At 50.1% G+C, this 22,754-nt stretch overlaps 1 protein-coding gene across 1 annotated transcript; it reads left to right on the top strand.

Moving 5' to 3' along the window:
• Positions 1-4,598: 4,598 nt before the first annotated feature.
• Positions 4,599-21,179, top strand: Wnt2b (Wnt family member 2B). The gene is made up of 5 exons (XM_021196292.2): positions 4,599-5,242; positions 11,504-11,724; positions 13,017-13,294; positions 14,922-15,186; positions 18,746-21,179. The coding sequence occupies exons 1-5, from the start codon at positions 5,055-5,057 to the stop codon at positions 18,973-18,975; spliced, it is 1,182 nt and encodes a 393-aa protein (XP_021051951.1). The 5' UTR covers positions 4,599-5,054; the 3' UTR covers positions 18,976-21,179.
• The last annotated feature ends 1,575 nt before the right edge of the window (positions 21,180-22,754 follow it).

The following is a 22,754-nucleotide window of genomic DNA, read 5'->3' as shown; positions in this document are numbered from 1 at the left end:
CCTCTCTCTCTCTCTCTCTCTCTCTCTCTCTCTCTCTCTCTCTCTCTCTCTCTCTCTCTCTCAAGAGAAGGGGCAAGGGAGACTGACAGAGGAATAGGGAGACAGACAGACAGACAGAAGCCAACCAAGAAATAGCCAAGTGACAGAACTGAGAAAGAGGGACAAATATCTAGACAGAAAGAAAAGCCAGACAAGACGGGGAAACAAAGCCAAAAAGCAGGCTAGGGCTAAATGCAGAATCCCAAGCTTAAGAGAATAGTCCCCCAGAGAAGAGACTGAGAAAGCCTGAGAGCCAAGGAAGGCCATGTGAGAGGGGGTGACAGTGGGTCTGCAGATTTGGGCTCACTGGGAGCAATGTAACATCCAGATCAGCCTGGGACCTAGAACAGACATCAGGCAGGAACGAGAGCTCAGTGCTAGCCTACGTGATTCAGGTACCCTGGGGAAAAGGTTGAAGGTAAAAGGGGTACCTTCCTTTGGGGAGAGGCTGGTCAGTGACTACCCAGGATCCCAGTAGCACACCCTGGGCCACCTGCCCAGAATAGCCCTCAGCCTGTCCACTGCCTGGCTCCAGGCTCCTCACAGCTCAAGTGCTAAAAGGCTCCAGCCCACCCCGATGCTCCCATCTCCCTTGTCTTCCTCTCCTGGTGTCTCCTCTCCCTTTTGGTCCTCTGGGGACTGGAATGGTTGGTCTACTTAGCCACTTACTAATTGAGAGGAATGCTGTGCCATCGAGCCCCCTGATGGGGCTGGATGTTCCTTTCTCCTGTGCCCCCCTCACCTCCAAGTTTGATTGGCCTAGCCTCTTTGAGACAGTTCCACGCCTCGCCTGGGAGCTCATAAATACCAAGCAGAGGCCAGCTAGGCTATGTAACAAGCCAGAGAACCCCAGGGCATTCTCCTTTAAAACCTTTGGGTTCTTCTCAGGCTCCCTTCTTGTCCCCAGACACCTGGGGTGGTGTAGGAGGGCAGGAGGTGGGGCATCGGGCATAGTGTGAACCTGGCCCCAATTCAAAAGAGACCTGCCTTAGTCTGCAAAGAAATCCCAGGAAAGGAATCTGGGGGCCCCTCCTGTACGCAGCAAGCTCAGGAATTCCTTGACTTTCATCCAACCCCCCCCCCACCTCCAGCCCCTTCTTGGCCTTTCTCTCTCTGCTCATTACCATCCACACCTCCCACCCACCAGGAAGGAGGAGGTCATTGCCAACCAGGGCCCAAGGAAAGGGGGCTTTCTGGAAAACAGGCCAGGGTGGAGTCAGGGTGTTTACACTCGCCAGCCTCCCTTAACTTATCTCCACTCCCATCCGAAGGCCAATGACAATCTAAAGCCACTCAGCCATACAAAGCTGAACACAAGGTGGAGGGGGGATCTGAACCCTGCGTGGCCTCAGTAGAGATCAGAGCACAAAGTGAGCTATGGAAGCTGTAATCTCCTTTTTTACACCCATTTTGAAAAGGACAGGAGACTAGGGTGCTGCTGAGAGCTGATCTGGAAGCTGTCTGCAGAAGGTTCCAAGGAATTTGGCATTGTGCGTGTACATGTGTGTGTGTGTGTGTGTGCGCGCGCGCGCGCGTGCGCGTGTGCATGCATGGGGAAGGGGTGGGGTGGGAGGGGTGGCCTGGGATTCCTTGGGTCTCTGCTAATACTATTGCTCATTATATCTGCAGCATACAGCCTTGAACCCAGAGGTTAGAGATCACCTTAAGGCCTTCTCCTTCTATGTCCATCTGGATGCCCATGTCAGTGGTAGGCACATAGCAGGTACTTACTAAGTGTGAACTGACACCATGCAGGGCCCTCCAGACCAGTGTCTGACTCTCAAATCAGAGGCTTCTCCTGCAGGCTCCCATAACTCAGGCGGGGGTGGGGGTGGGGGTGGGGGTGGGGGTGGGGATAAGCTAGAGGAGCAAGACAGACAGAGCCTCCAGCCTTGACCCTCCTCCTGGAAGCCTAATAACAGGCCCTTGCGTGAGGAGCTGAGCTCTCCAGTAGTGTCTAGGACTTTGAGGCTGGAAGTTTATTTTGAGATTTGAAGCTCCAAAGTGGCAGATCCCAGAAAACCTCTTCTCTGGCTCCATAACTGTTCTCTAGTTAAGTGGTTGAGTGCTCTTGCACTCAGCTGGCTCCTGCAGCCGGGGATCTGGGGACTGGGGAGAGGGGGAGAAGGAGAAGGAACACAGTCTCTTTCTAGGTTCCTGACTAAAGGGCAAAGGTGGCCTGTACGTTGGGAGCTGGGAGGAGTCTTGTCTCCTCAGTCCCCTCCCTTTTTGGAGCTGGTGATGTTCTAGGGGTGGGGGTTCATATCAGAAATATACTTCAATAGCCGAGTATCTGTGTTGTGCCAAGACACGGTCTCACTCATCTATGATGATAATTGAAGCCAAAGAGGGGCCTCAGATGTGAATCTGAGGCCCATGTGGGTGATTCCGCCCAAATCAGATGTGATCATCTCCAGCTCCCACCCCATAACCCCAGGCTCATATGTACAAATAAACACAGGGCCAGAGTCACACCCAGCTCTAAACACACAGGGGAGTCTGGGAATAGCATCCAAGCTGGAAGACTTGGGCCCTGCAAAGGGCTGGAGCTCGGTTGGGAGGAGGTGAGAGTGGTCCAAGGAGAGAGCTTCAGCCAGGAAAGAGCCTAATGGACAGCCCCTTCCTTACCTGACCCCCACAGGGAAACTGGCCTTAGAGCCTGTTCCTTACCAAAGCCAGAGCAGACCAGTGGGAAGTCTACCAGACTGTAGGAATGGGGGTCCAGAGGAGGGGGACAACATGGCTGGCTGCTGGTTCCACTTGCTCCCTGACTTCACCCCTTCCCCTTTCTCTCCAAAGCCAGCCCAGCCCCACCTACATCCACACAGCCCAGTGATGGTGGACACCTTCTCTCCTTCCGACCTTAGATTACCCTCCATTTACTTATCTGAACCCTCCTCCTCCCTAGGGCACTCTGCTCCATTTAGCTGACCCCTTTGATGGCTTCTGTCTCGGGGTGTCTACTGACTCTGCTTCTTACAGTGCTCTGCCCCAGTCTGCCCAGCTTACTTCCTGCCTGCTCACACCCTCTCTTCATTATCACTATGATGAGGCCCCTTTACCCCGCCCGATTCTCCCACAGCCCCCCACCTTTCTGCATTCACCACTTTGTAGCATTCCACGTGCTTATTATCTGTGTTTATTATCTGTCTTGCTCAATAAAGTATAAGCTCCTTGAAGGCAGAAATGCTTTTTTTGATTTGTGTGTGTGTGTGTGTGTGTTTTCCCGGAGCCCAGCACGACTCTATCAGATGAAAGAAAATAATGTTTGTGGAATTGGCGCATCTACTTTGCCTCTTACCACAGAAACTGCAGGCGGAGGACTGAGTTGTGGGGAGAGAGGATGAACACCCCTCTGAACTGTTCTCTCTTCCCTGTCTCTGAGATGTCTGCAGCCAGCTGTACCCTGTCCTTCACACTCTGGCATCTCTAACACCCCCACCAAACACACGGACTGACAGTGAGTTTGGGGATAAGGTGGGTGGGCAGTCACCAGCGTGATGTTTACATCAGGACTATATAGTTTAGATAAAATCACGAGGAGAGGTATGAAAGACAACCTGGGAATGGAGGCTGGGCAGGAGAAACTGAGGCTGAAGGAGTTAGGCCAGACCTCAGAGGAAGTCTCCAGTTGAAAGGCTCCGTCCAGGCTTTAAAGAATTTTTATGTTTCAGTAAGGATCATTCTGCCCCTATGGGGCTTCAGCTTCACACATAGGGAAGTGCGAGCCCGTTGGGGATGGGGGGGGGGCATACAAAGGGAGCAAGGTATCCTTCCAACCTATAACACCTCCCCCCCAACTATCCCCTCCCCCCTCCACTCTGCGGGACTGAGGGACTAGTGGAGAGGAAGAAGGGTGGAAAGGGAGGGGGGGAGAAAAGGCACCAGGGCTTCCACCCTCTCCGCAGGACCCCCACCCTGGCCTCTGGTGCGGGAAAGCAGCCCAGCTGTTTCTGATTCTTTCCCAGTCTCAGCTCCGCCCGAGGGGGTGGGGGACGGAGATACTGGGAGAGACCGAGCTCTACCGAGCCCTGGCCAGCCGTCCGGGCACCGGCAGGCGGCTGCGTCCCGCCCGCAGGTGTGTCTCTTGGGTGGCTGCGCTGCCCTGGAGAAGCACCAAGGTGGACAAGACTCTCAACGACGGGCGGGACGAGAGGATGGTGTCGGTGCAGTGGGTGGGAGAAGCGGTGGGCGGGGGTTATGATGAGTCCTTCATGAGAGTGTCCCCCGCCCGAGGCCGGTTGCCCACGGTGCCCCTGTAGGCAGCGTGGCCAAAGGAGTCCCACTATCCCGCAACTCTTGCTGGCCGGGTGTCTACCAGTTTCCCAGAAGCGCAAGGATGGGAGGACCAAGAGAAAGTGCATCTTCTGTACTTAAAGAACTGGAAGTGTCCGCAACCCCCCTTCACTCCTCTCCCCCGCCACACACACCCTGTACGCCTTGCCATCAAACGCAGTGGTCCGCGTTGCTGAGTGAAGGGCGCTAGGACCCGGTGGCGTGGCGTGGCGTCGGTAGGGACAGGGGGCTGCAGGCAGGGAAGAGCCCCGTCGCGGGTGGCCAGAGCAGGTGGGGGCGCGGCGCGGTGGCGCTCTGTAGAACGGAGGGGAGGAGGCGGCCGCCACACCTAGGGCGCCGGGGAGCACCCCGGCTGGCGCGGGCGGAGCCGCGCTGAAGGCCGCGCGTGTCCCCGGCCCCGCCCCGCCCCGTCCAATGAGAGCTGCGGCCGCAGGGGCTGTCGGCGCGCTCTGGCCCCCGCCGCACTCTGCGCCCCGGAGCCACTGACACCGCACCCGACCGCCCACACCCGGCTCAGCGCTCGTCGGTCTCCTGGCCCTGCAGCTTGCGCGCTCTTGGGAACCCTGCGTCCGGCTACCGGGCTCCACGTGCCTTGAGGTCCTCGGTCGCCCATGGTCCCCATGGCCACCCTGTGGGGCGATCTAGGAGACGCCTGAGGAAGCCCAGACAGTGCCCGTCCACGGCCCTGCGGGCTGCGAGGCGGGAGTCTGCGGGGAGCTATGCTGAAGCTGCAGGGTGAGGACGAAGCCGCGCAGCTCGCCCCTCGGCGTGCCCGCGTCCCCGTCCCCGTCCCCGTGCCCAGACCCACGGCCCCCGACGTGTCCCCATCTTCTGCCCGCCTGGGTCTTGCCTGCCTGCTGCTGCTGCTGCTCCTGACTCTGCCGGCCCGTGTAGACACGTCCTGGTGGTAAGTGTGGTTCTGGGGTTGGTAGGCTTACTGGAACTAGTGCATTGCTCTGGGCATCGGTGCTTGGGCACCAGAATTGCCTAGGAGGAATTAGAGGAAGGACAGTCCCACAAGTTTCCAGTGGCCGGTGAGGAGTTGGAAAGAACGAGGCGGTGGAGAGGAGAGCACTGGGCATCTGGAAGGAGGGAGCTGATGGTTGAAGTCCCCTAGGCTGCCACATTGTGCCCCTTGGTATTTCTACTGAAGCATCTACAGCAGAAGCTACTAGGTAGTTCTCTCTCAGGGTGGGAACTAGTCGCCTCTCCACATCCTGCAGTGTCTGTTTGGCATGGTCATGGTCTTCAAAAAAACTTACACCACCTAAGAGTCCTTGGAAACTCGAGTAGGGGGGCAGCTGGCTGTTCCCCACATCCCTCTGCTAGTCTAGCTCACACAGTGAGCCAGTAGCATCCACGGAAAGGCTTAGAAGTGAAATTGAGGCACAAACTTCCCCTGATGCCCACAACCGAAACAAATTAAATCCTTGGGGTTGCATAACGCAGGCATTTGTCACCAGCCTTGGCTTTGAGGGTGTAATTTGGAACACCGATGTCCCCTTTGCTTTCCTGTCCCAGATAACATAACCTCCCACCTTTCCTCCCCCAAGCCCCAGGGCGGCTAGTGTCTCAAGAGTTGTGAGACCCCCTCTTCAGACCTCTTCTCGCAGGCCTTAATCTTCAGACACTTCCAAAGGGCAGATGAGGCAAAAGGCGTCCGGGATCCACCGGATGCCTGCTGCGTTCTTTGTAGAATTCCCGACCCAGCCCCAGGACTCCTCCGGCCCTCTTTGGATATGCATCCTCTTTCCAGAAAGGGGAAAGGGCAAAGGGGGTAGAATCGGACTGCAAAAAGATTCGGATCTCTCATCCTTCCTCCTCACCCGTCCAGTCAAACTGGCCTCTTGGGCTGAGCCAGTGCCCCTCTCTAACATGCAGTGTCCCCCTTCCCCCCTTGCTCTGCTCCTCCCCTGAAACAAGCACCCCCTCTCCACCCCCTCCCCTACTTCCCACAAAGCGAGGTCTCTTCTCTTGCACCCTGTAGCTGCTTTCTCCTCTGGACTAGGAATCTGGGCTGGAGGGGTGAGGGGTAGCTGGCTGAGGGGCACGCGGCTTGGGCTGCAGATTCCTATCATTTCAAGATGCTGCTCTCTCCATCCCCACCCCCACCCCTGTTTTCCTGTTAGAGAAAAATCTTTCTTTTGGATCTTTTTTATCTCTGCAGTGTTGGAGAAGGCAAAAAGGCGGGTTCGGACGAGAAAGCAGAGAGGCCTATATCTTACATCTGGCTTGAAACATTCCTTTAGAAAGGGAAAGGGAAAGAAGGAAGATGGAGAAAAAGAGCCTTTCAGTGACTAGAGTGCCCCCTCCCCATCTTTATGACCCAGTTTGACTGGGGATTTACATCATCCGGGTTCCCTGTGAAGAAAAAATGGAAGCACATATTACCCAGTGCTCATCTTAATCTGGCCTACATGGCAACTGGCTTTTCAAAACATTTGATTGCTTTTCACCAGTTTGAGAGTCTTGCTGGGCTGAAGAGATGGCTCAGCAGTTAAGAGCACTGACCCCTCTTCCAGAAGTCCTGAGTTCAATTCCCAGCAACCACTTGGTGGCTCACAGACATCTGTAATGGGATTGGATGCCCTCTTCTGGTGTGTCTGAAGACAGCTACAGTGTACTCATGTACAATAAATAAATAAGCTTCACTCTGGACATTTCCACTTTCTGGTCGAGCCTAAAGACTCGCCTGCAGCTCTTCCAGTCCCATCTTCACTCCCGACTACTACTCCCTTTCCCATTTCCTTCCTCCCTCCCTCCTTCCCTCCACAAGTGGTTCATATTAAAGATGTTGCAAAAGCTGCTAGATGGAAGAGCTAGGTAGGGAGGCAGGTGACAGAGGCCGAGTGGTTCCTATGTCCATGTGAAACAGAGGAAGGCAGAGTCAGGGCCAGGACGAGTGTGGGCACAAAGCTCATTTCTGTCTCCCTGACCTCAAGGTGTCACAGCTACAGCCATAGATGTCTGTCTCAGTGGTCAGCACTTGTAAAAGGAGGAGACCTGAGTTCTAAAGGCGCGTCTGGCCCCAAGGTGATCATCTCAAACCCAGTCAGATTAGTAGTGTGCCCAGTCATACAGTTCCCGGAGGAGAGAGATGTCTACTGACTCAGTGTGTCTTTGGAGCAAGGCTATCCCTATGAGCAGTCAACAGTCTGATCTCACAGCTCAGGATTCTCCTCTTTCTTTTCCCATAACTCCTCTGCGTCTTCCCTTAACTAGAAGAGACACGTGGTTTCTTCTCAGTCTGTGACAAGAAATGTGGCTGTATGGCGACTCACAAGAACTGGGCATGTTCTTGGGTTCATAAAGAGAAAGCAGAGAGCAACGTCGTCTTAGTTCTACTGTTACCATACATAGGCGCTCTACTCTGTCTTGCTCCCTTGCTAAGTTCCAGCCAGCACCTTGGCCTTGTGAAACATCACCTTTAATCTCCAGTTTGAGTGAGTGAGGTAGGTACTGTTATAATCCCTGTGATGCCAATGAAGAGATTGAGAGGAAGGGAAAACAACAAAACCAAAATGTGTTGGGTGTGGTGGCACATAGCCTGAACCCTAGCACTTGAGTTCCAGGTCAAGCTAACAAGTTCCAGATCTAGCTAGCAAGTTTTAGGCAAAAGTGAGACCTTATCTCAATAATAATAAAAATATTGCTTAAATTTACACCAATTTTGGAGTCACACAGTTTTATTTCTAATCAAGCACACATGCCTCTCTTGCTCCTAGAATAAAAATGGATTTTAGCTGGGCATTATGGCACTTTCCTATCATAGCAAATACTCAGGAGGCTGAGGCAGGGGAATCATAACTTTTAGGCCAGCTTTGGATGTATAGTGAGACTCAGAAACAAAACAAACCCACCAACCATAAGACCCCCTTGTGCTTAGATTGAGATGGCTTCCTTCATCCTGGTTTCTCCTCAAGGATCCTTCAGAGAGTGGGGTTTCCATCAATGTCTCTGAACCCACAATGCTGAGATTTCCCTGACTCACACTCTGTGCTATCATCTTGCTGGTTGGTTGTTGTTGTTTTTAAGAGAACAACTCATTAGATATGCATCCCTGGCTGCCCTGGAACTTTATACAGGCCAGGCTGGTTTCAAATTCACTGAGATCTGCCTGTTTCTGCCTTCTGAGTGCTGGGATCATATATGAACCACCACTCCCAGATTTGTCTTGAATTTTTTTTTTTTACAGAATGATCTATGACCTGTGTACTATGCAAAGAACAGATATTGGGGGGGGGGGGAGCAGGGGGAGCTAACAGTCTTCTCTGTATTTTAAGTCCTGTTTGTGTTGAGTTAAAACATCTATACTAATGGGTAGACACAAAAGAAATCTGATAGGCCAGTTGTGGTGGCTCATGTCTTTGATCCCAGTACTTGGGAGGCAGAAGCAGGCAGGTCTCTGTGAGTTGGAGGCCAGCCTGGTCTACAAAGTGAGTACAGGATAGCCAGGGCTTTTACACAGAGAAACCCTGTCTCAACAAAACAGAAGAAAACAAAACAAAACAACAAGCAAACAAAGCAAAACAAAATAAGAAAACAAAACAATAAAACAACAAAACAAACAAAATGGAGTGGGGGATCCCTGATTCTATTTAAAAAGACAGAAACTTAAAGTGTCTGTAAAAGAGTGCACAGTGTTGACAGGAATCGAGCTGAATAGAATGAGGGATGCCTAGGAGAGATGGAAGCAGGGGATAGTCAGAGCAAGCACATAGTACTGCTGAGCACCTACTGTGTGCCAGAAGCTTTCCTCAGCACCGGGTATCTGACAGGAAGATTGTGACTCAGCAGATGTGGAGGCAGAGGGAGACTAGGTCCTTACAGACCCTGAGGAAAGGGCTAGGGTTGGTCCTAGTGACTTTACCAAAGGAAAGAAGGTGAACTGGTCAAAAGCAGGTGAAGGGAACCCCCCCTCCCCCCGGCACAGGAGGCAAAAATGAAGAATTAATTTCTGAAAGGGAAAACAGGAAGTCAGGACTGGGGCATCCTCTTGAGGACAATGAGCTGGGGGATGGAGATCATGAAGTCTTTGTGCCCCTAACAACTAAGCGCAGTGACTGGCACGTGGCAGGCATTGTGCAAGCGTTCGTTGGGCTGAGGGTGATGGGTTCGGCTTCAGAGTCAGCATCATAGGTGGTTTCCACATTTTACTACGAGGACTCTGAGAACCAGACAGCAGGCAAGCCCCATGCAGGGTCTTGAAGCAGTTACTTAGGAACCAGCATGGTAGTAGGAAAACCTAATTATCTTCCCATCGTATATACCGACCAGATGTTCCCATGCTCAGTGAGGATGTAATAAGAAAAATCAGTGTGGGCTACAGCGGAATGGATTAAAGTCAGACCACAGGAAGGCCTTTTCACCAGAGTTTGGCCTACCCTACTCCAGACTGTCTATGAGGGCTGGATTCTTGGTCTGCCATTCCCATCCATCCTCCTCCCTCCAAGCCCCAGATAAAAAAACAAACACCCATTGCCTAGATCAGTAATCTAGGGCTGAGCTGGGGAAGCAGATCGGTGGTGAGACAGGGACGTGCTCCAACTCTGATGGTTTCAATACTCCAAACAAGGCACCAGGGCAGTGGGTGTAACTCCGAGCTGTGCGTCAGGCAAGCCTTTCCGGCCCGGCCCAGCCTGGGGTGTTTATTTTGTTGTTCCTGGAAGCTGCTGCCCTCATGGACAGTGTTGGGGGTGCTGATGCCATGGGATTCGTTCTCGGAGGATCGGCCCTCTCACCCCTCCATCGGGACAGATGGGGCTCATCAGACCTCCTGAGTTCCCCACGAGGCCAGCACCAACCCTTCTTGTGTTTGCCTGAGTTTCTGTCACTGGTGATGAGGGTTGGCTGTGGGGATGCATGGTGGGGGCAGGGCTCAGGGCTGGCCCCTTCCTCTACTGGCTGCCTTCTTTCCTCTCCACTCACTCTAGACCCACTTTGGGGGCATTGCCAAACCACTGGCTCATTCATAGTTCAGTCCGAAGTTTTTCTGTTTGCAGTAGCAACTGGTCACTACAGTTGCCACCTGTTCCCAACAGGAAAGACAACGGTGGTTCCATTTCGGTGTTGGAATAGAATATACTGAAAATACAAAGGGCAAGTGTCGTGTGTCGTGTGTGTGTGTGTGTGTGTGTGTGTGTGTGTGTGTGTGTAGGTTATAGGCGGGACAGAAAGGCAGAGAAGCTGAGCTGCAGAGAGGGAATGAGTCTGATCTCTCTGGGGGACTTCTTGAAGAGAAAGGGTGATATGCTCCTGTTTTCTCTCCAGAATCTCCTGAGACCATGGCAGAGTGCAAGGGCAAGAGTATTTGAAAGGAGAGGCAATATTGCCTTGAGCAGTTTCTGAATGACGCTGGCAGCCCACCTATCCTTCAGTCTTGCTTTAGCTTGTAAATTTGTCAAACTAGAGACTCTACCACATTTTAATTGATTGATAAAGAGACGGGTTCTCATTATGTAGCTCTGGCTGGCCTAGAACTCTCTATGTAGATTGGGCTGCCCTAGAACTCAGAGAGATCTGCCCCTGAGTGCTATCCTGTCCTTTGGTCTCTCACTACTTCGTCCTGTTCAGATTTTTCATTGAGACCAGCTCTTTGTGGAGGGAACAGGAGGGGGGTGGGGTTAAAGATGGGGGCCTTGTTCCATAGCCTCAGGATTAGAACTGAGGATGTTTTAGCTGAGTTCTCCAGCCCCCTCCTCTCTACATTCAGCTGTGGCCAAGCGATCGTCATGGGCCAGCCACTGTGTTGTGCCTCTCACACGAGCATGTAAGAGTGTTGTCTTAGATCCTCGTTTTGTTAGTTTGTTTTGCTGTGAGGATCTTAGTGTTTATTAAATAAACCGACCGTTGGGTTTGTATGACATGCCACAAGCCTGGCCTGTGTTCTAGAAGTGTGTGTCACGTTGGCCTTTGGCTAGGGGCTGGTAATGGTGGAGACCACTCAGTTACCCAGTTACTCTCTTCCCGCAACTGCATAGCTTTTTTTTTTTTTCCTCTCTCAGAAATTGCAGGTAATGGTTCTACCCATCAGCCTCAGAGAAGGTCTTGGGAAAGGAAGGAATGTCTTTTAAGGTCTATATATCAAATAACTCACCTCTTTATACCTCTGCTGATGCCCAGCCCCTTTCAGAAAGGAGGCTACGACAAGGTCATCTCCACTTTACAGGTACATAGGGGCACTGGGAGCCCGAGTGATCTGTGACAACATCCCCGGTCTGGTGAGCCGGCAGCGGCAGTTGTGCCAGCGCTACCCAGACATCATGCGCTCAGTAGGTGAAGGTGCCCGGGAATGGATCCGAGAGTGTCAGCACCAGTTCCGCCATCACCGCTGGAATTGCACCACACTGGACCGGGACCACACTGTCTTTGGCCGTGCCATGCTCAGAAGTAGGGTCCTCTTCCAAGCTTATGACGCCCCCTTCCCTTCCTATGCTTGGGGTGGGGAGTTAGAAGGGCAGGCACTACTCCCTTCATTTCCCCACACACTACTTAATACTCTAAGAAGCAAATGTGAGCAAACCTGGGAGACAGGGACAGCTGCTCTCAAGCCTAGAGTGTAAGCCAGGGCCCCTCAACCTAAGTGCTCTAAGACAGTTGGTCAAGATAAATCTTCCCTGCCTACTTCCATCTTACTCCTGCCTTTCTCTGGCTTCCCCATACTCAAGCCCAGCTGGGCATCCATGAACTCTGTGGCTAAGGACGAGGCACCCTAACATTATAGCGATAGGCACAAGAGATAAACAGAAGGTGATATACAAGTATTCCAAGAGCCGGTGCCCCGACCCCAGTTCAGCAGAAGTTCAGCAGAACTAGAGGGCAGAAGAGGAAGGGGGTGATATGGGACTCTCCAGGTAAAGAACTGGGGGTGTTGAATCTCCATCTGCAAGGGCAAGGGGAGACCCAGAGCAGACTGAGGTTAGTATGGTTCTCTCAATGGCTGACCCCCTGGGCAGGGGGGGTCCACACGGCGAGGGAACTGTCCAGCATCGGGGCCCTGAAACCCCCTGGAATGTTGACTAAGACAGGTGTAGCTGCATCAGGACTAGTTCTATCTCTCTCTTCCCCGTCCCCGTACTCGGTGGTGGTGGTGGTGGTGATGGTGGTGGTGTGTGCACACGTGCATGTGTGTGAGAGAGAGAGTGCATGGGAGAGTGGGTGAGAGAGAGCAAACATGTGAATAAGAGAGAGTGGGAGGGGGTGGGGAGACCCCTAGGAAAAACAAGAGGAAACAGAGTAGAGGTTAGCCTAAAAGACGATGTGCCAAGGAGTGGAGTACTTAGGCCTCACAGGAGAGGATGGCTACTCTGAGGGATGCTTTTAGAACACAAGGACGCTTTGATGGGTGGGTTGGGCTCTGGAAAAGCTGAGGAGACTTCTGAAGTTGTGCTGATTGAAGCAAGGGATAGACAGAGTTGGGCATGTGGCCTGGCTCTGCCATCCTAGCACTATGAGGCTGAAACAGGAAAATCTCAAGTTCAAGGCCAGGTTACATTTACATAACACTTTCCAGACCTGGACCATGGAGTATGACGCTGTGAGAAACACCCAGAAGTGTGTGTGTGCTTGCACATGCACACATGCATATGGAGAGGGTGGTGGTGGTGGATATGGAGGAGAGGAGGAACAGAAGACACGGGCTGGGTCATTCCTGTAATAAGTCTCTGCCCCTCTCTGTGTAGGCAGCCGGGAGGCAGCGTTCGTCTATGCTATCTCATCAGCAGGAGTGGTCCACGCCATCACTCGGGCCTGCAGCCAGGGTGAGCTGAGCGTGTGCAGCTGTGACCCATATACCCGTGGTCGGCACCATGATCAACGAGGGGACTTTGACTGGGGTGGCTGTAGCGACAACATCCACTACGGTGTCCGCTTTGCCAAGGCTTTTGTGGATGCCAAAGAGAAGAGGCTTAAGGATGCCCGGGCCCTCATGAACTTACACAACAACCGCTGTGGTCGCACGGTCAGTACTCACATCTGGGAATGTACGTTCACATTTTCTGGTGTAAACCAGTTAGTGTGACAACAGACTGAATTCAAAGGTAGAGGAGTCAGTGGCTTCTGGTTCACTTCCACAATCCCTAACATTCTGCCACAGACTGCATGGAGCCTGGGAATGCAGAGGGGGCACTGGGATTACATAGCCACAATCAAGTTTTCATAAGACAGAGAAATAACTTCCTTTTTCTTCCTTTTCTTTTTTTATCTTCCCTTTCTCTTCTTTTTCTTTCCCAGTTTCCTTCCTTTTGGTTTTGGTTTGTTTTTTTTCTGCATGGAAGAGGGAATCGGGTGAGGTGGGGGCTTAAACTCCAGGTTTGTTTCTTTGTTTTTGAGACTGGGTCTATGAAGTCTTGGCTATCTTGGAATTTGATATATAGACAAGGCTGGTCTTCGACTCACACAGATCCGCCTGCCTCCGCCTGCTCAGTGCTGGGGTTCAAGGCATGTGCCACCACGTCCTGCTTTAAGATGCTTTACTTTTTTGTTTTGTCTTGTGGACAGGGTCTCAATCTGTTGATAGCCTAGGCTGATCTCACAATTGATGCCATGTTCTTGTCGCAGCCTCCTGAGTACTGAGATTATTTGTGTGTGCCACCATGCCTGACTAAAATGCAAATTTTAAATATTTAAAAATCTGATCTGTATATGGTTGTATGTACATATGTGGATGTATATGCCTGGGTTTTGTCCCAGAGGTCAGCGGAGGATGTCAGGTGTCTTGTTCCACTACTTCCCGCCATATTCTCTTGAGACAGGGGCTCAGTCCCAGCAATCTTCCTGTCTCCAATCCTCCTGTTTCTGTGCCCCAGCACCCACCACTGGGATTATAGGTCATGTGCTACCATGCCTAGCTTTTTACACGGGTTGTAAAGACTTAAACTCTGGTCCTCACAGGGACTGTAAGTGCTCTTAAATCCCCGGCTGTCTCCCAAGCCCCGAAGTAGCTTTTAATTTATTAAGTTTTAATTTATTATTGTTGTGGATATATGCATGGTATATATGGGCAGGCATGCATGGCATGGTGCATGTGTGGAAGTCAGACGACAACTCTGTGGGACTGGTTCTCTCCTTCTGCTTATAGTGTGTATCTAGGGATGAAACCCAGGTGGTCAGGGCTGCATGGCAAGTGCCTTTTGTTGATATCAGTATCACTGACCCAAAAGTAGTTTTCTTTTGTTCTGCTTTTAAGAAGAAAAAATTCCTTCATAACAACTAAGAGCTTCAGGTATAGCTTTAGGCTATTCACTGGTGTTTGAGCATCTGCTGTATACATAGCACACACTATGGTGTGCTATAAAAGCAGAAGACATGGTACTTAGCCCTTTAAAAGATATACAGGCTGTAATCAGGAACAGACTCCTGTGGCTTGACAATCTAGCAGGCAGTCATGAAGAGCAAAGGACTGTTGGTCCAGGAAGATTTCCTAGAAGAGATTCTGTGATGAGTTCAGGAAGATGGGGTGGGATCTGATGTGGCAGAGAATCACCATGGGCTCCACCAGTAGGCCTGGATCAGCAGAGCTCAGAGCACTACTGCTTGACCCCAGGGATGCCCATACAGTGTCCTGAGCTCTCTCATCCCTCCCCTAGGCGGTGCGGAGATTCCTGAAGCTGGAGTGCAAGTGTCACGGTGTGAGTGGCTCCTGTACTCTGCGCACCTGCTGGAGGGCACTCTCAGACTTCCGCCGCACAGGTGACTACCTGAGGAGGCGATATGATGGGGCTGTGCAGGTGACGGCCACGCAGGATGGGGCCAATTTCACAGCAGCCCGCCAAGGCTATCGCCACGCCACCCGGACTGATCTTGTCTACTTTGACAACTCCCCTGACTACTGTGTCTTGGACAAGGCTGCAGGTGAGAAAGAGGCAGGCAGAGACCTCATGGAGCCTACTTATTAGCACAGGCACTTCTGCTTTATCAAGGGCTGTCTAGTTTGCAGGAGTTAAAGAAGGGAAAGGAGTCAGTCGCTTCCTTACATGAAAACCTCCTCTTGAGATAGGTATGTCTCAGACTGACAGGTCATACATTACTATGTTACTCACGATATCCCTGGTGTCTGGGATACAGTAGGCATGACTCAGAGAACATTTAAATGAACCACTTATTTTCAAGTTCTGGGCAAGAGGTGAGCTACACACACACACACACACACAAGAGATATCGAAAGCAATTGTAACTACAAAGAAGTGACTAGAGAAATCAAGGAAGATTTGTTTGAACATGGGGAATCGAAGTTGCTGCCACTACAAAAGAAGTGAGGGAGACAGGAGATCTCCGCCAAGGCTGGTGATTACAAGCAGAAAATGGCTGCTTCTCTGTCTGTTCTAAGTATGCGTGGCAGTGGGGCAGGGGTCTTGGGAACGCTGCAAGGTGATAAGGTGTTTCTGTGAGAGAATGGAAGCTCACATCTTGGTCCAGGTAAGTTAAACCAGGGACAATGTGTAGCTCAATGGAGCTGCTTCTCTTTTGGTTCCTGTCATGGCGCCCCCAGGCTCTTTTCCCAGGCTGATTCGATAGTCAAGACTTGGTCGGGTAGAGCCCTGCACCATGGCTGGCTCCATCCTGTTTGTTTGCACTTCCCATCATTCCTAGAGTTGACTGGCCCAGAGTGCTTCAGCCCAAAGAAAGCAGACAGCATCCCACCCAGATAATGAAAGCCATGTGAACTCTAGGGAGTGCTAGACGTCAAAAGGATTGGGGAGGCCCTCGGATCTCCTGGTGGTTTACTGCCATGAGGTAGCTTTTCCATGCGGTCTAATTCAGAGGAATAATTTCCACATATTTGTATAGACTATTCTACTACCCCTAAAATGTACCTTTGGAGAAGGATCTTCGGAGTTTGGAGGGAGGATGAGTCATATGCTTATTAATTTTTCTCAGAGCCATAAACTTAGGTCCCATAAGCCCCAAAAGATCCCAATGATATAAGCCCCCCCCCCCAGAGTATGGAATCAGGTATCCCCTCCACGGTAGTACTGCCCAACTAAACTTCCTGCGTTGATCGAATCCTCGTTGCTGCCATTTCCAGTGCAGAAGCAACAAGCCACATGTGATTACATATGTCCCCTCTTATCTATGGGGGCTGTGCTCCAAGGTCAAGGGATGCCTCAAGTGCAGGTAGTACTAAACCTTCTATGTACTCTGCTTCTTAGACATACATACCTGGGATGAAGTTTAATTTTTAATTGATAAGTAAGAGAGTAGATCCACTCTTTTAGTGCTACTGTTGATCTAACCCAGGGCCTTGCAATATGCTGGGCTCTCCCACTGAGTCACAAAGAGGATGATTTTGATAATAGACATTTACAAGTTTTAGTCATTTATCTTTGAATTGTCCATTTAATACTTTTAGCATGACAGTTGATGTTGGGCAGCAAATGACACTGAATAAAACCACGAACAAGTGTGACAGACTTGTTAGTCCAATTCAAAACTAAAACCTTTTAGTTTAGTGAATAATTTAAATTCTCTGAGTTTAAGAGATCTAGCACAGTTAGTAGCTAAGTCTGCTCGTATAGCTCCAGATTATAGAAGAGGACTTTGGTATTGAGGACCCAGCTCTTGGAGTTAGAATAACATGTAGACCTAGTCAGTCCATACTCTAGAGCAGTAGTTTGCTCACATTTTGGATTATATATTCCTGGTGTTAAAAAAGAAAATAGAGGGGCTGGAGAGATGGCTTAGTGGTTAAGTGTTCTTGCTGCTCCTCTAGAAGCTTCGAGTTCAGTTCCCAGCATCTACATTAGGTTGCTCAGAGCTGAATCCAGGGGACTGATGACCTCTTCCAGCCTGTGAGGGCATTCATACCCAAGTGTGCACACACACATACAAAGATACATACACACACAAGAAAATAAATAAAATCAATCTTAAAAAGTAAAACCGAGAGCTGGAAAGTGGCTCAACAGGTAACGGTGCTTCTGCAAACCCTGTTAATCTGAGTTTAGCCCCCATGGTACCATACGGTAGGAGAGAGCCAACCTCCACAGGTTGTTCTCTGACTTCTGAATGCATGCTGGGGTCCCCCATATATGTGTGTGAGTGTGTGTGTGTGTGTGTGTGTGTGTGTGTGTGTATGTATATACATATACACACATACATAAACATTTTAAGAAAGAAAATTGAGCATGTATGAGCCCTGTGCCTATGTGCACTTAGATGTCTGCTCATGTTGCTGTACCATGTAATTATAAGCTATTCATGTCTTCTACACTGTTGTCGTTGTCACTGTAACAGTGCTGGGATCTAATCCAAGACCTTGCACACGCTAGGCAAGTATGTCACCACTGAGCTAGACTCAGAGATTTTAAACCAATAAGCTAAAAAACAAAGAACTTCTGCTTTTTCCCTCCCCATATCATAGTGGAACGTGGAGGGTATGGCTGTTGAACTCCTTCTTGAAGTCTCAGGCCATGGGTCCCTGTTACTAGGAAAAGGGTTGATGGGGTCTTTTTGTGCTGACATCTTTTGAATTAGCATTCCCTGTGCAAGGAGAAAGCTACCCTCTCTTTCAAGAATCCCTTCTGAAAGGGGTATAACACAAGGAACTTCTTGCAGTAAGCCTCCAGTCTGTCATGTCAATCAGTTCATCTCTGTTGGACGGAAATAATAAGTGTACACTAACAATCTATTACATTAGATTTTGAGTTGTTTTGTATCCTCGAGACAGCATCTTACTATGCATTCTAATTTGACCTCAAACTCTCTACACAGCCCAGGCTAGCCTAGAACTAAAGTGGCTTTCCTGCCTCAGTATTTTGCATGATGGGGTTACAGGTAGGTGCTACCACACCTGGCTAGCCATTATTTCATATACATTTTCATATATGGAAACCGAGGCCCAGATACATTCATTAACTTGCTAAATAGCTACTGCTATGAAGTCGCGCAGCTAGAGTTTAAATCCAGATAATATGCCACCATACCCCCTACAAAATAGAAAACCTCACCTGACTTACAGTTCTTATATTTTCAAGCTAGATTCTGAGGAGGACACGGCAGTGTGGGGGCTGCAGGAAAGGGACGGCGCTGGGACTGGTGCCTTGGGGAAGCTTTGATAGTGGCAACAAGGGAACCTGGGTCAGAGGGCAACTAGCAATTGTTTTGGTTAAGAAACAGGTTCTTTATGGCTTCTTAAGAGTGTAAGGGTGGGCTGGAGAGATGCCTCAGTGATTAAGAGCACTGATTGCTCTTCTGAAGGTCCTGAGTTCAAATCGCAGCAACCACATGGTGGCTCACAACCATCTGTAATGAGATTGGATGTCCTCTTCTGGTGTCTCTGAATACAGCTACAGTGTACTTACATATAATAAATAAATAAATCTCAAAAAAAAAAAAAAAAAAAAAAGTGTAAAGGTACCCAGAGTGGCAAAAACAAAAGTGACTTGGTTCTCACCTCTCTTCCCTGACTCAGGTTCCCTAGGTACCGCAGGCCGCGTCTGCAGCAAGACTTCTAAAGGAACAGATGGGTGTGAAATCATGTGTTGCGGCCGAGGGTATGACACAACTCGGGTCACCCGTGTCACCCAGTGTGAGTGCAAATTCCACTGGTGCTGTGCTGTGCGGTGCAAGGAGTGCAGAAACACTGTGGATGTTCACACGTGCAAGGCCCCTAAGAAGGCAGAGTGGCTGGACCAGACCTGAACACACAGATACCTCATTCTTCCCTCCACTTCAAGCCTCTTGACTCAAAAGCACAAGATCCTTGCATGCACACCTTCCTCCACCCTCAATCCTGGGCTGCTATGGCTTCTGTTCCGGACTTGGAGAGTGATCCAGAGGGACCCCAATGTCCTGGCCGGCTGGTTCCTTAGTCCTAGGGAAGTGTTGATAGGGGATGGATATAGGAGACTGAGTGGCTCCCTGATGGTCCATCTGGAGGTTTGAAGGGAGAGTAGAAAAGGTCTGTCTTCAGAGTGATTTGAGTTGCACTAAGTCAAGGCTCATTCTCTCCTTTGCTTACACTGACTTCTGATACTCTTCGGGTATGCAACAGGAAGGGAAGGAACCTGGAGGCAGCTTCTGTGTTTGATCCTACTCTCCCTAAGGATAGGACCGAGATAAAACTGCCTGTCCCTTTGCTGGAGACAGTACGTGCAGACAATCTTAGGCTATAGTATTCTGTGAGGCTCTGAGATAGCTAGATGAGTTAGCCACACTGCACAAGGCTCCACCTCGTGCTTCTACGCAGCTTATAAAGTAGTGGTTTGGTGAGGAGGAAAATCATACTACTCTACAGATACATACCCTCTGTGCCTCCCTTCCCACCTACATCAGACGGCAGCAGCCTGCTCGCTGGCTGCCTGTTCACAGTGAGGTAGTTTGCAGTGGTTCAAATTCTTAACAGACCATTAGAAGCCCGGAAGAGGACTGTGAGAGAATGACATAGTAAGCCTGGCTAGGCCTTGGGACTCCCCCTACCCCTATCCATTATTCTGGAGATTTGGTAGGAAGGCAGGTAACTTATGGGAAGGGTGAGCGCACCCAATGCAAGGGCTCCATGAGGATCAGTGTACACTAGGAAGGCGGAGAGCTCTCATTTTGCTAGTTCTTGAGGAGAGGATCTTCAGCTTTGAGGTAGGAACAAAAGCCAAGTCGCTGTATAGAGAGCTGGTGCAGGAGCCGAGGTGGCAAACATCCTATAAGGCCTTTTTCATTTACCCGGGAAATCTTTATTTTGTGACTCACCAGGTCCTACTGATAACTACTGCCCATTCCATGATCGACTTAAACAGGGAAGGGTTTCTTCTGTGCTACTGACCATTGCCTAACTAGGGTACACAGGAGTGGAGTCTTCAAAGAGAGCAGGCAAAGTGACATGGGGGTTTGAAACCTTGATGGTCTAGTTTTATGTGACCTAGACAATGGTCATCTTCTTGATTATTGATAAACAGAAATATAGAAATCCACAGTTATGACAGACTTAGGTCTAATCCTAGCTATTTACTCTCTCTTTTTTTTTTTTTTTTTTTTTTTAAATTTTCAGCAGGGTCTTTAAATTCTCCTGGCCCATTTTCTTATCTCTAAAGTGAGGGTGAAACTGAGATCTAACTGTGCCCTAAACTCCAGCCGACTAATAGATATCATCAACGCTTCTCACTGGTCAAGTACTTCCTGCTTCTCTGGGACCTTCTGATTTAAGGCTGTCTGGGCCTGACAACAGACTAGATTAAGAGGCTTTCACAAGGAATTCTGGATATAGCTCCTCTCTCTCTTCTCAGGTTCCTCTTCATCCAGTTGGACTCTCAGATGTTTGTGGAGCAACTTCTTTCTGCCCAGGCAGCAGGAGGCTGGGGGTGGGGTGGGGTGGGGGTGGGCATTGCTCTGGCCACAGAGGCAGATTTATTTGGATGATAGGACTAATATTTGTGTAACCTGCTGAGACCTGTGTGGGAGAGTTTAGTGTGGTTTTTCTTTTGGTGAGGGGATTTGCTCCGGTTTCACATCCATTAACACAAAACATGAGCTAGTCAGGGCCCTTGTGGTCTGTGGTGAGGGGATGACTGGAGAAACGGGACTGAGTGAGTCAGGCGGAGGGAATGTCTTCCTTGCAGAGTAGAGTCAAGGGGATAACTGATGAGCCAGTGGTGGGGTCAGGGAGGGGGGCAGAAGGGGAGAGGGACTTCTCTTAGAAGAGTGGAGTTTTGGGGCAAGGGCAAGAACATCCAAGTGACTGTATCAGTGATGGCATTGGCCTTCACTGGGGAGCCAGCCTGAGGTAAATCTACTTGTGCTGTATTCTCTTTGAGTTTGGATTCTTAGTTGTGGCAGACATCTGTGACATCTCATATTACTCCATGCCTTTCCCTGGGCTCCAAATTCTAGCTGATAAAGATATACAACCACTTATAAATGGCTCAGAGAGAAATAGCTGTCAAGGGAGTGAGAAGTTTGTAAAGTGAGGTGTTTATGTGAGAGAAAAGATGTCTATCCGAGTCCTGCTACGGAAGCTGTGTGGCCCCAAGAAGGAATGGTGGCCAAGCAATTAGTTTTTCCTCAGAACTTAGCTTGTCTCTGCATTCCAACTGGCTTTAGACAACTGGCGCTCATTCTGCGCTATACAAACAAACTGATTTATTTGGAACAAGCAACAAAACAAAAACTTTATTCCGTGCCGGGACTCCACATAATTCTGCTGCTACCTACTCCTCGTCTGCTCTGAAGGCCCCTCTTCCGTCTAGTCTCTAGATGGTGGAGGTTTGTCGCCTACCAGCGGTGTCTTAACCTCCTTCCTCAGTTCCTTTCTCTCTTGTTGGCCCTTATTTCATTTATCTTTTGATGAACATTTAGGACAGTGTATTTCAATAAGAGCTATTTGGATACAAAGTGAACTTAAAAGATACTGTCTCTATCCTTTAGGGATAATAGGATTTTTTGGAGAAGTCACGTGGCTGAAGTACCTCAGCTGCACACCCTGCAGCCAGTTTCTTTTAAATAGAAGAGCCAGGGTGATGGCTGATGCTTGTAATCCTAATACTCCGGGAGGCTGATGCAGGAGGATAGCTGTGTTTATGAGCAGTGAGTTCCATGTTAGCTTAAGAGCAGAGTAAGACCCTGTCTCAAGCAAACAAACAGAGGAAGAAAGAATGTTGGCCATACCCCATAACTCAGCACTACAGAAAAGAAGCAGATTTCAGTTTTCAGCTCTGAACAATGGCAGCAGAGCACGCTCTTCATTAGAGTACTTCAGAAGAAGAAAATACTGTCCTGAGGGTCTGTTTGTAAAGCTTTGGGGATTTAACTTATGCACTCTAGGTCTCCTCTCTCTTCCTCTGCTGCAGGAGACTATCTCCCCCTTTCTCTTGCATCCCTTATCAAGAACACCAGCCATCAAGCCTCTTGCCCAATTCTTAGACCCACTCAGGACGTAAGTTTCTGCATGGCTTAATAGAAGACAGAGCAAGATTTCCCACTCCCACCCCTGCCTTTCTACAATTTGTATTTAAATGCTCTCAGTGGTCATAGGGCAGAAGCCTAAGCTAGCTGGGGATAAGGGAGGCGGCCAGGGAGAGTGTTTCTCATCCCTGGGAGGCATACTGCCTAGCTCCTGCAGCCAAATTACAGCAGCAGAGAACAATGCAGTGCATTCCTGGGCAGGTCGGTGGGCCCTGGGCGCCTGGGTCTGGTGGAGAGAGGTGCCAGACACAGAGCGCTCCATAAGCAACCCTGCAGAGCTGGCCCTGGGTGCAGAAATGAAATACAGAGAGCTTCACATTACACACCTGGTTATTGATGGCCTTGCTGGAGGCCTCTGCCCCCACCTTCCACTTGGGAACTGCCTGTACTGCGGGGGCTGGGCATCTCCGAAGCAATGTTGGAATATAAGAAAAGCATGCTTCTTTTTTACTCTTTGCCCTTCCTGTCAGCCTGAGCATAACTCTGAGGACACACATGGACCCATGTGCAGAAGGTGGACTCAAAAC

This window comes from Mus pahari, chromosome 4, assembly GCF_900095145.1.
Source record: "Mus pahari chromosome 4, PAHARI_EIJ_v1.1, whole genome shotgun sequence".
NCBI lineage: Eukaryota > Metazoa > Chordata > Mammalia > Rodentia > Muridae > Mus > Mus pahari.
Note: the sequence above shows the minus strand (reverse complement) of the source record. Positions and strands in the feature narration are given on the sequence as shown.